Genomic DNA, 15696 nt, shown 5'->3' with positions numbered 1-15696 from the left:
AGGGACAGCCCCCTGCTGAAAAAGTTTGCTGACCCCTGCTGTAGATCAAAATCTATGCGGGAAGTGTGACCTTCTCATGAGGAACACCTAAGTTTCCAAGGAACTGCAGGACATTTCATAGGATATTAATTTGACCATTGAATTCTACCTTAATGCGGCTCTGTGATCCTGAAACTCTTAGGATTCCTTCCGTGTCCAGACCTTTCTTTTCTAAACACGACAGCAACTATAAAAGAAGACAGCAAAACGTCATCGCCAAAAGGCAACAAAGAGCTTGCAATGAAGCTCAAAGCAAAGAATAGACAATGATATTTTTTTATGGGGGAAAAAACCAGGAGGAAAAAAAAAAGAAGTTGTGAAATAAACTTACTGCTTGCAGAATCAATGGAACCCTGGTATTTGGGAAGAGCTTTTCGTCATTTTCTAACAAAGTGCCAAGTGAAACCCCAAAAAGCTTGCGCTCTGCAATGGAAGACGCTGTGTTATAAGTGTTAAAAAATATTTCATCTATAAATAAATAAATATTTATGTTTCCTCAATTAATAAGTAAGGACACACAGCCATCCACAGAAATCCAAGAAGTGACATCACGAAGGGCCAATTATCATGATACCTGCCACATTCACACAATACTGTTATAATCAAAATACTAGCCTATATCCCCAACCCCATCAGGTTTGCCCTTATCAAGGAAAATTCAGCAAGATTTTGGTAGGGGTTTTTGTTTTTTACAAGAAAACAAAATGCTGTTGCCAATGGCCCATCTGCAATACCCCAAAATACTAAGCACCCGTGTAGAACTGCCCAAAGTGTACATTGTGCATAGCCAATGCTAGTCCACACTAGTCTCTCTCCCTTTTTCTTACAGGGATAGCAGGGGAACCCGTGCCGATCCAATTCAAGGCACACATGTCTCAGATCAGGTATGGAGAATCCATGGTGGTGCTCCAGGCATTATTGGACTTCACCCTGCCCAGCTAGCATGGCCGATGGTCAGGGATGAGGGGAACAGGAGTTCGACAATACCTGCAAGACCCACATCCTTGCCGTACATACACCAAATCTGCTGATTAAAACATCTGCAAGCTCTCCCAAAAGGAGACCGCTTGCAGATAGGCCCTTTTACTCAGATAGTTGAGAACTACTATTAGTTTTCCTTCCCTAATTTTAGTCAGTGACAAGAACCACAAGATGTCAAATTCATGCTAAGAAGCAGTAGGAAAACAGGTACCTGCAGCCTTCCGCTTTACTGCTTTGTTTCTCTTCAGCTCCAAGCCAACAACGTCGCAGAGAGCAGTTAGCTCAATGAGTGCCAGCGTGGGAATCTTTTTCATATCCTGCAGCGATAAGTCTCCTATCTTGGTCACTCCCAGCCTCCCCTTGGGAATCTTAAATTTCTAAAGCAAGGAGGACAGGGGGATGGAGATTGGAGTGACATATCAGAGTCAATGCAAATTATTATGTCGCTATTATTGGTGATTATTATCATAATTGTCAAATCACAACCACAGGAATCTGCTAGGATATAGCAAAGTCTTGCACTTACAGGTAAACAACTCTCATCCTTTAACCTCCTAGATTCCCTTGGGAAAGATCCTTTGAGCAGGATGGCTGCCTGCTCAGAATAAGCAATTTCCGTGCTGAATAGCTCCTCTCTTGCAGAGCCTCTCAGTGGTGATGGGAAGTCCTGGGTTTCCATTGGATCTGCTAAGGGGGGAGGGATGCAAAGTTGCATTCAAGATTTGCAACACAAGATGGACCTGAGCTTAAATGCATAATTACAACAGACACCTGAAATGCATGGCCGCCTTCACATTTAGACTGAGCACTGACCACATTCTGGCCCATTTGAGGAGCTTATACCAGCCTACTCAAACCTGGAGAATTTCAGATGTTTTGGACTACAACCCCCATCAGCACAGCCATGCTTGATGGGACTGACAGGAGTTGTAGTTCAAAAACATCTGGAATGTGTCATATTGCGGAAGGCAGGCTTATGCTAAGATATAAAGCTGAGCACGCAAGGCAACTGAAAAGTTAAAAATCACCTGAGTTTATATCCTGAAATACAACTAATCCATTGCTAGTAAAAATCAAATCTTTTTACCCAAATAGGCAATTTTCTGTAAGTGACAAAGCTACAATAAGGTCTTCTGATTTGCAAATCTAGCTGCTTTAGAAATGATGTTACAATGCAGGCTATTCCCGTGTTTTAGGTCTGGTCTGATCAATCCAGGCAGTTTGATGAGTTTCACTTTTTAACCTGTGTTGGGTCACTTTTACTTGCAAACTGACATCACAATTCCCACAAAATTTCCATTAAATTCCATTAAAATTCCATATCCCACACTCCTATTTCTATAATCTATCAAAGATTCACATGGAGCTTCACCTATCCTAAGTACATTGAATGAATGAATCATTGCGCTCTGTGACAATGGGAAAGCAAGAATTAACTAAACTTGCCTTGCAAAATGCTGTATAACATTAAGCCTACCTACTGCTGTTCCTGTATATGCCTACTCAAAATTAAACCCCATTCAGTTCAATGGGACATTATTCCCTGCATGTATGGGACTGTAGTTGTTTTTTAAAAAAATATCATTGCAAGTTCCTTTGCATACTCACTCTATATTTAAGGAAGGAAGAGCTGTACAGTTTTTAGTCTCATGCTGGAATCCTAGATTTAAGACTTTTAAATGATCTATTCCCTTCTCTCTACCCATGACAATACAGCTACTGTCTTACTTTTCTGGATGTTATTTGACGATGCAGACTTGCGGTGTGATCTGTCCATTTCCAGATTTGCCTCTGGCTCAGTCTCCTACATGCAGGACAAAGAACATAAATGAAGCCACGTTCCATGAAATCTATTAACAGAATACCAGGCCTTAGACACAGGGAAGCAAAACAGAAATGTAGGAAGTTTGCCTTATGACAAGTCTGACAAAACCAGTCCACCCAGATCAGTGCTGTCTAAACTGAATCGGTAGCTTGTACGATTTGGAGACCCCAGAGATTGAACCTGAGAGCTTCTGCACTCAAAACACTTCCTCTACCAACACAGCCACAGCCCTTCCTCCCCAAATAAAAAAGGATGCCTCACTGGTCACGGAGAAGAGGAAGCTGGGAATATTAAAAAGGAACTCGTTGTCCAGAATAAGTGTTAGAATCTTGACATGCTCCAAACTCTCACTGCTGGTCAGTGGCATAATCCCACCAAGAATATGCTATCGTTGGTAGGTATTAAGTACAGATTTTTAATGCAGAACGTCTACCAGCTTTTTGAGTAAAACTCAAAATGAATAGGCAACTGCAACAAATGAAGAATGAATCCCCTTTCTTGAGCACATCCGCATACGGGATATCTATATTTCCAATGCCTAATGGTTATGAACAGCTAGATCCAACCTCCATACTTAGGCAGGATTCCTGTCAATATGGAATAATTTCAGCCAGTTCTTTTCCCCAAATTCAAAATGCTTCCAACTATTCATTATTATGATTGTATTGTTTTTAACATTTGATTGGGAGCTGTCCAGAGTGGCTGGGGGGACTCAGCCAGATGGGCAGGGTATAAATAAATGGTGGTGGTGGTGGTGGTGATGATGATGATTGCCACACAGTGGTTAATATTGTCTAAGGGAGGTACACTAGATGGTACAGCAGCATCAAGGTATAGTTTCAAAGAGAGGGACTGGGGAACCCATCCCACCTGAAAGCCTTGTCTTCCCACCTAGAAATTATGCGCTCTAATTTCTATGCTTAAAAGGAAAGGGCATTCTTTGCGTAGCTGGGTGGTGTCATGATTCCTGCATTTGCTTCAGTGCTTCACCTGGGAATTAAGGTTCTTTGCTAAGCTCTATTTCAAATTGAACACTGATGTCATACGGCCATAGATCAAAGCGCAAAAAGCAGATCAGTGCTAATGCAAATCAAGTGAGACAACCTGAGTCAGAGAAGTTTCACTGTTCTCTTTTTCCTTCAACAAGACCTGCAGACGTCCCAGGAACACAGTAGCTATGGGTCAGTACACAGAAGGCACGCTATGTGATGCTGAAATGCTCCAAATTTTTAGAGAGTCACTGAACAATCTGGGTGTGTGGCACTCAGCCACCAGGTTGTTTTGTTAACCAAAAATAGATTACTCAAGGTGGGGTGCAAAAGTTCTAAAATTAAATCAAAGCTGCTAGGGGCAAAGGAGACAATTCTTGGTATTTAACCAACAGAGAGAAATTCAGACAAGTCTTGATGTCCTGTAACTGGCTGCTCATGGTTACAGTTTAGAGACCAGGAGTTGATTTTTCAACAAATTTTTCACACACAAAAAACAAATCTACTGTAAGTTTAAGTACATTTCTCCCCCAGGGCACTGTTAAATTTGCTTAATATTAGGACTGTAAGCTCTACAGTTGTTTTAAAACTGGGTTGCTCCATCAGCTGATGACCCACTGGGTGGGGCTGCAAGTTAAGGGCACACTTGTCTGTTGTTGTTTTTTAAAAAACACTTTCAGTTCAGGTGTGATAGTATAATAGAAAAGCAAAAAGGAAAGTAAGAGAGAACTGTATGCCCACATCATGAATATTTGTGCAGCAGAGTTCAGCCCTTATCAGGTTGAATCAGGATACCTCTGTGACTGTACAGTAGTTCCATGATTGTATTTCAACTCCATTCTATTAATGGAGGAACAAGAGCTGGAAAAGTGGGGTCAGGGGCCAATCGCAGAGCAAAGCATGTGAAGTAAACACACCGCAGAGCCAACCACTCCAAAGATGTCTCGGACATCACGGACAGGCTGCTTGTTCTTCTTTCTCCGGGAGCGGGTGTAAGTGTCAAGCCGTCGCTGCACAGCTGCAGCCTGAGTCTTGGTCAACGTGGAAAGCAGGACACTGTTGCCATTCTCTGCGGCGTGGTCCCCAATTAGATCTGAAAGCCCCGCGTCTTGGAGCCATTCGGCTTCGGCTTCCCCTTCTGAGAGGCACAAGGAACAAGGAGGAAGGCAATGTCAAAAAATGAGAAGAGCCACAGAGTTGGTAAATCCTGGTAGGCTAGACTGCCCAGCTCCCAGCCTTCTGGCAGGTTACCATGTTTATCCTAGCTAAGTTCAGTTGTCACCTCCCCAAAACCTGGCCAAGATGATGTTTTTAACAGATGCATGACAGGCATAATTTCAGCATGTTGAGCTTTTCCAAACACAGAGCTAGGGAGTTATGGAAGTGTGTTGAATTTCTGCCTGTCATTCAGCTCTTAAAGGTACATAGCAGATAAAGTCTTGGGCTAGACTAGTGGTCCATCTGGTGCAAACAGACTATGCCAGGTGGTGGTGGTGGTGGTGGTGGTTCTTCACTGTTTCAGGCAGAGGGGTCTTTGCCAGTCCTCCTTACCCAACATCCTCTCTTACTGCAAGGGGACTGAACCTCAGAACTCCCATAAGCAAGATATATGTTATGTGGTCCCTCCTTCTCATGAAGAAAAGGAGGCAAAGCCAAGGCATTTCCATCAAACTACCTGAAACCACATACTTAGGTGGCCTTCCTTTGAGGTTTCCAAAAGCAGTTACACAGCATCTATCATGGGCAGTTCAACAGCTGGAATACAAAAAACGCCCAAAGAAAACCCACAAAATAATGATGAGTCTATGAACTGTCACTGATATAGAGTTCTGGAGCTGGGCTAAGGAGGCCTCAATCAAGACGGGACAGTTGTGCTCCTAAATCAGGCAACAGAAGAGGGATTCAGCCTGTTTTGGATGGGGGTGACTCCCCTCGAAGAATCAGGTTTGCAGTTTAGGACTGCTCCTGGGTGCAGCTTTACGTCTGAAGAGCCAGGTGGCAGCAGTGGCCAAATGTGCCTCTGCTCAGTTTAGTCTGGTGCACCAGCTATGACTCTTCCTGGGGAAATATTATCTAGCTAAGGAAGCATATGCTTTAGTTGCAATAGATTACTGCAATGGATTATATGCTCCACATCTGAGGTCACCAGCCTAGGCCCCACAGTCGCAAGACTCTGAGCTTTCATTGTTTTAAAAAACAAAGTCTTAAGCTCTCCTCTAAAGCAAGCTATGCAGTAAAATATACAGGTACTATTCTAAGCAATTTCTGTAAAATGAGCAAGACTGGCTGATCCCACCTGCCAGCTCTTTTAGCCAAAGTCAGAACTCTGGCTGGTGAGTTGTCTGAACACCAGGTAATAGGAACCCTCAGGGTCCTAAAGACCTACTGTTTCCCCTTCCCTTTTAATGCACTTTTCCTGCGTCTGTCTTATTTTCTGGGCAAACACTTCAACAGGTTAAGCCTTTTCTCATCTGGAAATACAATTGCGCAAAAAACAAACCTTCACCATGACTGTAGTTTCTCCAATTTTGTGTTGGATATATGTTATGGATATAATTGGTTCTGTCTGTATGTTCTAGCGTTTTATCCGTGGATAAACAATGGTTTTCTGCTGAGAATAAAATTCAATTTCTCTTAAAATGGGGATAATATCCCCAACTATTTTCTTTGTGCGGCTGTTCATCTATGCAGGATGTGATATTTCCTCCCATGCTCACATTTATGATTGCTCTGGAAAACCTCTAATACATTTAAAAAGGCTACCGGATAATGGACTACCTGCAGCACTCCCCAGTGGTCCCAAACAATTAGGCCCTGTGTAGGGCCAACTAAGATGCTTACAAATAGAGAAACAGGCTATTGGAAAAGAGATTATTTGTAGCACCACCTAGTGGGTCCAAACAATTAGGCTTTATGTAGCATCAGCATTTACTGTGAAACTAAGGTGCATATATACACACAGAGACATAGAGTCGTACCTTGGTTCTTGAACGCCTTGTGACTTAAACGTTTTGGCTCCTGAACGCCGCAAACCCAGAAGTAAGTGTTCTGGTTTTCTAACGTTTTTTGGAAGCCGAATGTCCGATGCAGCTTCTGCTGCTTCCAACTGAGTGCAGGAAGCTCCTGCAGCCAGTCGGAAGCCACGCTTTGGTTTTCGAACATTTTTGGAAGTTGAATGGACTTCCAGAACAGATTCTGTTCTTGAACCAAGGTACGACTGTATTAACACAAAAAGCAGCATACCACCTTCTGTTGTATAGTTGTTTTCTTCCGACAAGCTTTGGTCACAAGCAAGAAATTCCAAGCAAGCAATGATTATTACTCAGTTCCTCTTAAAGGCAGAGGTAGTTGTTTCCCCATGGGAGTTTTCATTTCCTCTCCCCTTAAGTCTAGCCAGACATGCAACATACCCCTTGGGGGATGGAACCACAAAACTTGGCATCCATTTATAGCCCAATTCTTCTTGGTGAAGGAGAAAGGTGTGCACACAACCGATTATTAATATGTCTGGGTTTGTTTGTTTTTAAGAATGTTATTTTTAAAAATGGGGAGTGTCGAATTAAGGGTACTTTTAAGCATTATTTTCAAAACAAACTCCATGCCCTATGTTTCAAAACAATGAACCCAAACTCCATACCCCTAAAAACACAGAACACAAAAGAGCCCGCAGGGTCAGTGCGATGGCTCATCTGTCCAGCATTCTGTTCTCACAGCTGCTGACCAGACAGATGCCTCTAAGAAACCTGCAGGCAGGATTCGAGCACAAGAGCACTCTCCTGTCCTGCGGTTTCCAGAAACTGGTTTTCAGAATTTCAGAATTTCAGTTCATCATCTGGGAACCAGTCACATGTCTACAGGGACTTCTTCTGCCCCTCAAACACAGAAGGATTTCATAGAATCACAGAGTTGGAAGGGACCCTATTCCAAACCCCTGAATGAAGGACTATGCAGCTGTCCTTTTAGGGGACTGAACCTGCAACCTTGGCCTAACCTACCTCACAGGGGAATTAAATGAGGGAGGAGGGAACCATATATGAAACTTGGAGGAAGGGGGGGGATATAAATGCAGCACAAAAATACCGTATTTTTCGCTCTATAAGACACACTTTTTCCCTCTAAAAAGTAAGGGGAAATGTGTGTGCGTCTTAAGGAGCGAATGCAGGCTGCGCAGCTATCGCTGAAGCCAGAACAGCAAGAGGGATCGCTGCTTTCACTGTGCAGCTATCCCTCTTGCTGTTCTGGCTTCTGGGATAGCCGCACAAAGCCTCTTCAGGGCAGGGAGAGCGTTGGAGAGCCAGTGTGGTGTAGTGGTTAAGAGCGGTAGTCTCGTATTCTGGGGAACCGGGTTCGCGTCTCCGCTCCTCCACATGCAGCTGCTGGGTGACCTTGGGCCTGTCACACTTCTTTGAAGTCTCTCAGCCCCACTCACCTCACAGAGTGTTTGTTGTGGGGGAGGAAGGGAAAGGAGAATGTTAGCTGCTTTGAGACTCCTTAAAGGGAGTGAAAGGCGGGATATCAAATCCAAACTCTTCTTCTTCATCTTCTTCTTCTTCTTCTTCCACCCAATGCCCTGAAGAGGCTTTGTGCTGCTTTCGCTGACGCCAGAACAGCAAGAGGGATCACTGCGCAGCGATCCCTCTTGCTGTTCTGGTTTCTGGGATTCAGAATATTTTTCTTCCTCCTTCAAAAACTAGGTGCATCTTATGGTCTGGTGCGTCTTATAGAGCGAAAAATACGGTGAATAATAAAATATGCCTTTCCCCCCCTTTAAGCATCTTACTCAGCTGATGACTCCAGTAAACAGGCACTTTTGCATATTATTCTTTGTTCCCACAACTCAAGTGGAGCTACAGAAACTTTTTACCTTCTGGGGGTTTGGCATCTGTAAGGTTGCATTCGTCCGGCTCACATTCGGTACTCTCTTTGATGCTCTCCACCTCTAGCCAAAAAGTATCCATTGCTAAGTTGCTCGAGGAATCTGCCCTGGAATGCCTGCATTCTGACTGCAGCAGCTCCGAGGAACTTTTCTGAGGAAAGCGGCTCATTCTGCAAGCGCAATTTCTAATGAGGAGGGGAAAGGAAAGCAAATGTTTCAGAGACTGAAAGATATCTGCTTGGCATTCATGCTTACTGCGTGCGCACACACACAACCCCCCCCCCATCATTCTCCCTACAAAGATGACATCCAGAAAATAGATAAAATTCCAAAGTGTCTTATTTTTCTGTTTTTGTTTAGTGATAATGTGGACTGAAGGATAAAACCGAGCCCAGACTTTTGACGCGAGTGGAGCTGCAACAATGCAAACTTCCTTGAACTGTCCTGTACATGACCTAGAAGGGAACACTCTGTGGAGAATGCAAAGGAAGCACCAGAGCTTCTGGTTCTTGGGAAAGATTCAGAGCTGATTTAAGCCTGTGAGAGTCAAAGCTTCCAAAACTTGAAGAGGAAAATCATTGCAATCCCAGGAAAATGAGAGTCTGACCTGGAAGCCTTTTAAATATGGCATGAGCACAGAGGGGCTTCGCTTCATTGGTCTCTATGTGTACCTATTTGGGTGCAGGGTGATGGGAGAGAACTAAGAATTGGTAGCACTTGGGGCCCACATAAAACTGAAGTGGGAGCTGAATATATGCTGTAGGCCTTTGACCTTGAAAAAGGCTATTTATTTTCATCTCCTTTCACTTTAAGCCACATACAACCCATTAAAGCACCCTGCCATACTCAACCCACGGGGGTTGGGTAAACTTTTTCAGCCCAAGGGTCACATTGCCCCTTTTGCAAAACCCCCAGGGCTGCAGGCATGCAGTGGGCATTGTTACTTCTTAACTTCACGCATGCACACACATACAGTAATACCTCCGCGAACGTCCGCCCGGTCGACTGTCCATTTCGGCGAACGTCAGCGGCAAACCTGGAAGTACCAGAAGGGTTACTTCTGGGTTTGCCACTCACGCATGGGCAGAAGCGCAAACCACTCCGCACGTGTGCACAGAGTGGTGATTTGTCGAGTGTCCCTTTCATCGAGCGTCCGGGGCTCCGGAACAGATCCCAGACTGAGGTTACAAACACCTCGGGTTACAAACACCTCGGGTTACAAACACTCGGGTTACAGACTCCGCTAACCTGGAAGTAGTACCTTGGGTTAAGAACTTTACCTCAGGATGAGAACAGAAATCGTGCGGCGGCAGCACGGCAACAGCGGGAGGCCCCATTAGCTAAAGTGGTACCTCAGGTTAAGAACGGTTTTAGGTTAAGAACGGACCTCTGGAACAAATTAAGTTCATAACCAGAGGTACAACTGTACAGTGGTACCTCTAGCTGTGGACACGATCCATATACACTTCTGGTTTTGCCACCTTCACAAGCTGAAAAGACACAACATGAACCTAACGCGACACGAGGCATAACTGTATACCACACACATAATGACTATTAGCAGCATGCCTCTGAATACCAGTTGCTCAGAAATGGAGATGGGCAGAGCGCTGTTGCACTCATATCTTGCTTCCGACACACTTCTGGTTGGCTATTATGAGAACAGGAGGCTGAACTAGATGAGTCATTGGCCTGATCCAGCAAGCTCTTATATTCTTAGCACAGTGCAGTCACAGAGCCCATCCCAGAGCTCAGGTGACCCATCTTAAATTCCCCTCATATTGCAGAAAGGCAAAGAGGAACCCCTCCATGCAGCCAGTGCTGCAATGGGGAGGGAAATCACAGTCACGTGAGGAGGAAAACCTCCTGCAGCCACCTTTCCTTTGGGGGCCAAAAAATTGCTACAAGATAATGATATATAGTCAAACTCACTCAAGAATGATTAAATCATCCAGAATGATTGTATACTATTTGCCTCCTTAATTCATTTGAAACAATATGTCTTGAGGTCACTTAGTTCAAAGCATTTGTAATTCATTTCCCACTGCATTCAGCTTTCATAAAACCTGCCTAAACTCACCCACAAATCCAAACTTTTTGTTATTTAATGATTTATACCAAATCAATAATTTCCCATTACAACTTACATACGCAGTTAAGACAATGCAGCAAGAAAACACAAAATGAAGTTGTCCAAATCAGGCAGGAAAAGCTTCAGCACTAACAGGAAAAGTCATCTACCAATGCCATCATTCCACCCTGCCAAAAATTTTGGAAAGCAGGGCAGGTTTCACCTGGTGCCTTGGGAATAGTAGGGTGAGCACCAGGGAGAAGTTTTTGCAAGGGTTACCAACACTGACAAGCCACACTTCCTGAAGCTGGTGGACCTCAAAAGCAGGACCTCATCTGACTACGTCTACACTTTGATAGGTTCATCTGCGAGTAGGTGGTGCTTCAGATAATCTGGGTCCTAGGCTATTTATGGTTTGACAGGCAAACAAAACAAAACAACGGTACTGTGCATTGTGCCTGGAAACCACTCAGGAGCCAAGAAGGTCTTTCAATACTGACAATATCTGATCAGTTCCAACTTCATAACCTTCCTCTCCCATTTTGTTTCTGAACTTTCTTCACAAGCAGCCCCATGTATAATGCATTACAACAGGCATTTCAAGGTTCTGTTAATTTCACAATAATTGTTTATTGCCCTCTTTTCTGATGGTTTTTTTTTTTAATGTCTGCTGCTTAGAAAGGGGAATAATTAAGCAGTGTGGAAATATCTCGAATAAATAAATAACATTAAAATAATCATAATCCAATGTAGGCATCGCCAGGCATTGGTAACTGTGACAAGATTGGTATTTCAGGAGAGGGCACCGTGAGGCAAAGATACCACATAAGCAAGCCATAACCACGTTGAGCATATGTGGACACAAAGCTTTACTTCTACAAAGAGTGAAGTCTCTTGTGCCTGTATCAGCTCTCCTGTGAGACAGCCCTAAAAGGTGTTCTCCAGAGCTCACAGCTAGTTCTCTGACTTAGTCTCACACCAACACTCCAGATTCCCTTCCCTTGATCCTTTTCACAGGCACAGACCCAGATGACTTCGTCCTTAGCTGAGGTAGGGAGGGCAAGAAAGGTATGCCTCTACTAAGAAGGATGTCATGAACCAGGGCCCTAATCCCACCTCCTCAGCGAAAGAGGCCCAAGGAAGTGCCTCACTCTCACACCTGAAATAAGATGTGCTGCATAGATCTTGTGCTGTGCCAAAACTGTCTTCCAATTTCTCTTCACCTGCAAAAGGCATTTTTGTATTTCTGCCTCTTTTGCAGTACACTTAAGAATTTGCAAACATTTGATTTATCCGGCGCTCTGCAGTTTCTCTGGCTGCACACCATTCCTGAACAAACAAACAAACAAAAGACCCATGGGAGAAGTTGCCACATCACATCATCCACTTTTAATTGAAGTGAGAGAAGCCACAAAGGTAGCTCCTGTGTGGGAAGGGACAACAAGACAGTTCCCCCACACACACATTGTGCTGAGGAGGTAGTACCCATCATTGAAATCCAGTACCATAGCTACCAGTAGGCTGCCATCACCTCCACACTCAAAGGTTTCTAAAGTAAGCAGTCCCCCATTCACAGTGAAATCCTCATTCATTGTGGGGATGGAGCCAGCCACTTGAATCTGCTAGTTGTCAGAACAACGTCCAAATTCAATTTGCCCAGCTTTCAGTACCGCTCAAAGCTCTCCATGCTGCTCCTTCCGATTATCAAAGACCTAAACTTGACTTTGTCTGGGCACATTTCTGGAACCTCACCCATAGCGGCCATCTTAGAACCCGACCCTTTGCTGCCAACTGACTTTCATATTGGAACCAGACTCGTGATCTCTGGCCTTTCTGGAATTCGACTCTTGCCTGGCCCAGCTCTGCTCACTGGAGCCAGGACTTGACTTTGAACCTAGAACCAGTGCTGCCCCACCTGTGCTAGACTAGCTCTCCAGCAGCGATCGCTGCCTGGAAGACAGGCTGAGCCTTCCAGCTATTTGCTAGCTATTGGGAGAGCATCTTACCAGCCAGTCAACAGATAGCTTTAAAAGTCAATGAGACAAATCCTTGGAGGATAGGGAAATCAATGGCTACAACCATATGCAAAATCCAGCATGCTCCTGGGGAACAGCAGCAAGAGCAGGGTTAGTGCCTTCATTTCCTGCTTGTGGGGTTTCTCTAGGTACTCGATAGGCTGCTACAGGATAAAGGACAATGGACCAGATTTTTAAGGATGCTAACCAGGCAGGACAAAACTTCTGCTAAGTACTGTGCCTCAGTTATCCACTACCAATTTTATGTAGACTAAAGCGCTCCTGGTAGGAAGATGTAGGTCATTATCACTCATTTAAAAGATACCCAAATTTAAACCGCCACATCCTATGGCTGGGGTCAGCAAACTTTTTCAGCAGGGGGCCGGTCCACTGTCCCTCAGACCTTGTGGGGGGCCGGACTATATTTTTTTTTGGGGGGGGGGGGATGAACGAATTCCTATGCCCCACAAATAACCCAGAGATGCATTTTAAATAAAAGCACACATTCTACCCATGTAAAAACATGCTGATTCCCGGACCATCCGTGGGCCAGATTTAGAAGGCGATTGGGCCGGATCCTGCCCCCGGGCCTTTGTTTGCCTACCCATGTCCTGTGGCAATGAGTTACAAGGACTAACCATGCATAGAGAAGGAGTGCAACTTTAAACTTGTTGCATTTCAATGCCTTTGCTCACTAATAGTAGCAGTCACAGAAGAATCTGCTTTGTGCTACATTTTCAGACAATTATGCTTTCCAAAAAAAACTGAACACACACATACGCACACTTCAAAGTTGCTGTTTCTGATGTAGATTAGAATCTGCTATGTTTTATGGAAACACAATGTATGGGATTCAAGAAATACTTTGAAAAATAAGCAACATCTGGAAACATGGAGGTCGTTGAATCAACATGTGCGTCAGTGAAGTTAAGTCGAATTCCCTTTGAAGGCAGCAAGGAAGGAACACTGAGTGATCTCTGGCGAGGAGCAATTTAGATAAAGTGTAGATTATTTTGGCAATGAATCATTGGGGGCAGCTGCTACAATAGCACAGTGGGGAAGAGGGTTAGAAGAAGATGACTAAATCAAGTTCACTTGAACTCTCATATTTTAATTTTCAATATTTTAAGGGGAAAAAACCTTACTGCGTAATCCAAACCCCTGTCAAGCAGAGGAAGGTCACAATGTCACCAGTGGTTCCCAGGCTGGCTCAGCCCCTACCCTCTGCCCAGATGCTCCATTTCCAGGCTTTATACAGAGTACACCAGCAGTACTTCTACCTGTGGGCAGAGCAGGGAGCATCATTCCATAGGCAGGGAGCTGTTCTGAGCTGGGTGAAGGGAGAACTTCACCCTACCCAACACACATGAAGTCGACTGTGGGTTTGGATTGCACCCTTAAGTGCTGGCGCTGCGTTGCACCCAATCCAACAACCAAGTCGCATATAGCACTGCCCTCATTTCTATGCACTGATGCTTTAGGAATAGCATGTATTACACAGCAGCACTTTTCCTGTAGCAAATGCATACATTTTGGAAGTCAAAACCTGGGCCTGTCAACCCTATGATAACAGCCTTTACCAAAGGTGTCATGGACTTTGAAGACACTCAAACTCAGGACGCAAGGGAGAAACGTGCTAGGAGGAAGGCACGCTTGGCAAATCCACACTGTGATCAACTCCCGCTCGGAAACCAATGTCCCCACTGTGAAAGGACGTGTGGATCTAGAATTGGCCTCCACAGTCACTTACGGACTCATTGTTAAAACCGTGTTTATGGAAGACAATCTTACTCGGCTACGAGTGATCGCCAAAGAAAGAGAAGAAAGAAGACATAGCTTTGCCCTAAATCTCATTATATGTGCTTAAGGACCCAGAACACAAGTGGTTAGCTGTTAATTTCCTATCCAAACTGCCTTCTTCTTCTTCTTCTTCTTCTTCTTCTTCTTCTTCTTCTTCTCAACCTGGTTTGTGGTGTGCCTGTAAGAAATTAAGTCATCCAAGCAGATGAATCCCATGCTTGTTATGTCAGATGTGGTGTTCAAAGAAGATTACTCCCAGCTAAGGGTGCAGAGAATTGCAATCTAGGGCTGTGTGTGCATTACTACTTACTTTGCATCCAGCGTACTCCCTCTGCTAGTTTTTGAAGTCATATACACATGATGGTAGCCACAAACCATACCATTCCTTCACTTACTGGAGATCTATTGCTTTTGATGTGTTTCCCCCCTCTCTCTAACCCGCTTCAATCCAACTAGAAAACTTAGGCCACATTCACGTCGAACTTAAGACATATGTGCACATTTGAGACAGCAATCGCACGTGTGCTCATAAGTGCACATGTGCAAATGACAGCTTCATGAACAGGAGTTCGGGGCATGTGTGTCTGAATAGGCCGTGCACATTGGGTGATGATGATATCCCCACTTCCCCTTACGATGTGTACAGCACCATGCAAATATGACTTGAAACGCAGAAGGCGAAAACAGATTTGCTGCATTTTAAGCCACTAATGTGTACATAACCCTAGAGGACATTTCCAGTTGTTAACTCAACATTAGAGCCCATCAAGTAACTTTCAATATTCATCACCATAAAAACAGACCCCAAAAAAGGGGAAAGATGCACACGAGGCCAAAATATGCCCTTTACACTGGTTACTGACCAGTAAACATAAGCCAAGGTTGCTATGCAGTCGGTTGTTCCAAGGTTGAATCATTCCACCCAAATAGATGCTCCCCGCCCCCGCAAGCTATTGGATTCCTGCCTTGCGTTTCTCAACGCCCTTTCCACATGGAGGATGGAATTAGACAGCCTTCCAGTTCAGCAGCTGCATTAATAGAGCATTTCCTCTTATTGTTCTCAACTGCTTTAAAGGGTAGACTTGCTTGCCACAAGCAGA

General features: G+C 44.3%; 1 protein-coding gene across 2 annotated transcripts in view; it reads right to left on the bottom strand.

Moving 5' to 3' along the window:
- Positions 1 to 15696, bottom strand: part of ARHGAP40 (Rho GTPase activating protein 40) — a 35722-nt gene that overhangs the window by 10688 nt on the left and 9338 nt on the right. The window contains exons 2-8 of one of the 2 annotated variants that reach the window (XM_081009239.1): positions 8699 to 8895; positions 4752 to 4972; positions 2749 to 2824; positions 1547 to 1704; positions 1232 to 1397; positions 371 to 462; positions 149 to 226 (exon numbers count right to left, since the gene is read on the bottom strand). In XM_081009239.1, coding sequence (XP_080865365.1) covers positions 149 to 226; positions 371 to 462; positions 1232 to 1397; positions 1547 to 1704; positions 2749 to 2824; positions 4752 to 4972; positions 8699 to 8895 — 988 coding nt within the window. Of the gene's footprint in view, positions 1 to 148; positions 227 to 370; positions 463 to 1231; positions 1398 to 1546; positions 1708 to 2748; positions 2825 to 4751; positions 4973 to 8698; positions 8896 to 15696 lie in introns of both variants that reach the window. The other variant, XM_081009238.1, reaches the window with a different exon arrangement.

The sequence above is a fragment of the Podarcis pityusensis genome (assembly GCF_964106645.2).
Source record: "Podarcis pityusensis genome assembly, chromosome: 6".
NCBI lineage: Eukaryota > Metazoa > Chordata > Lepidosauria > Squamata > Lacertidae > Podarcis > Podarcis pityusensis.
The sequence above is the reverse complement of the archived record's forward strand: the minus strand, read 5'-3'. Positions and strand labels throughout refer to the sequence as shown.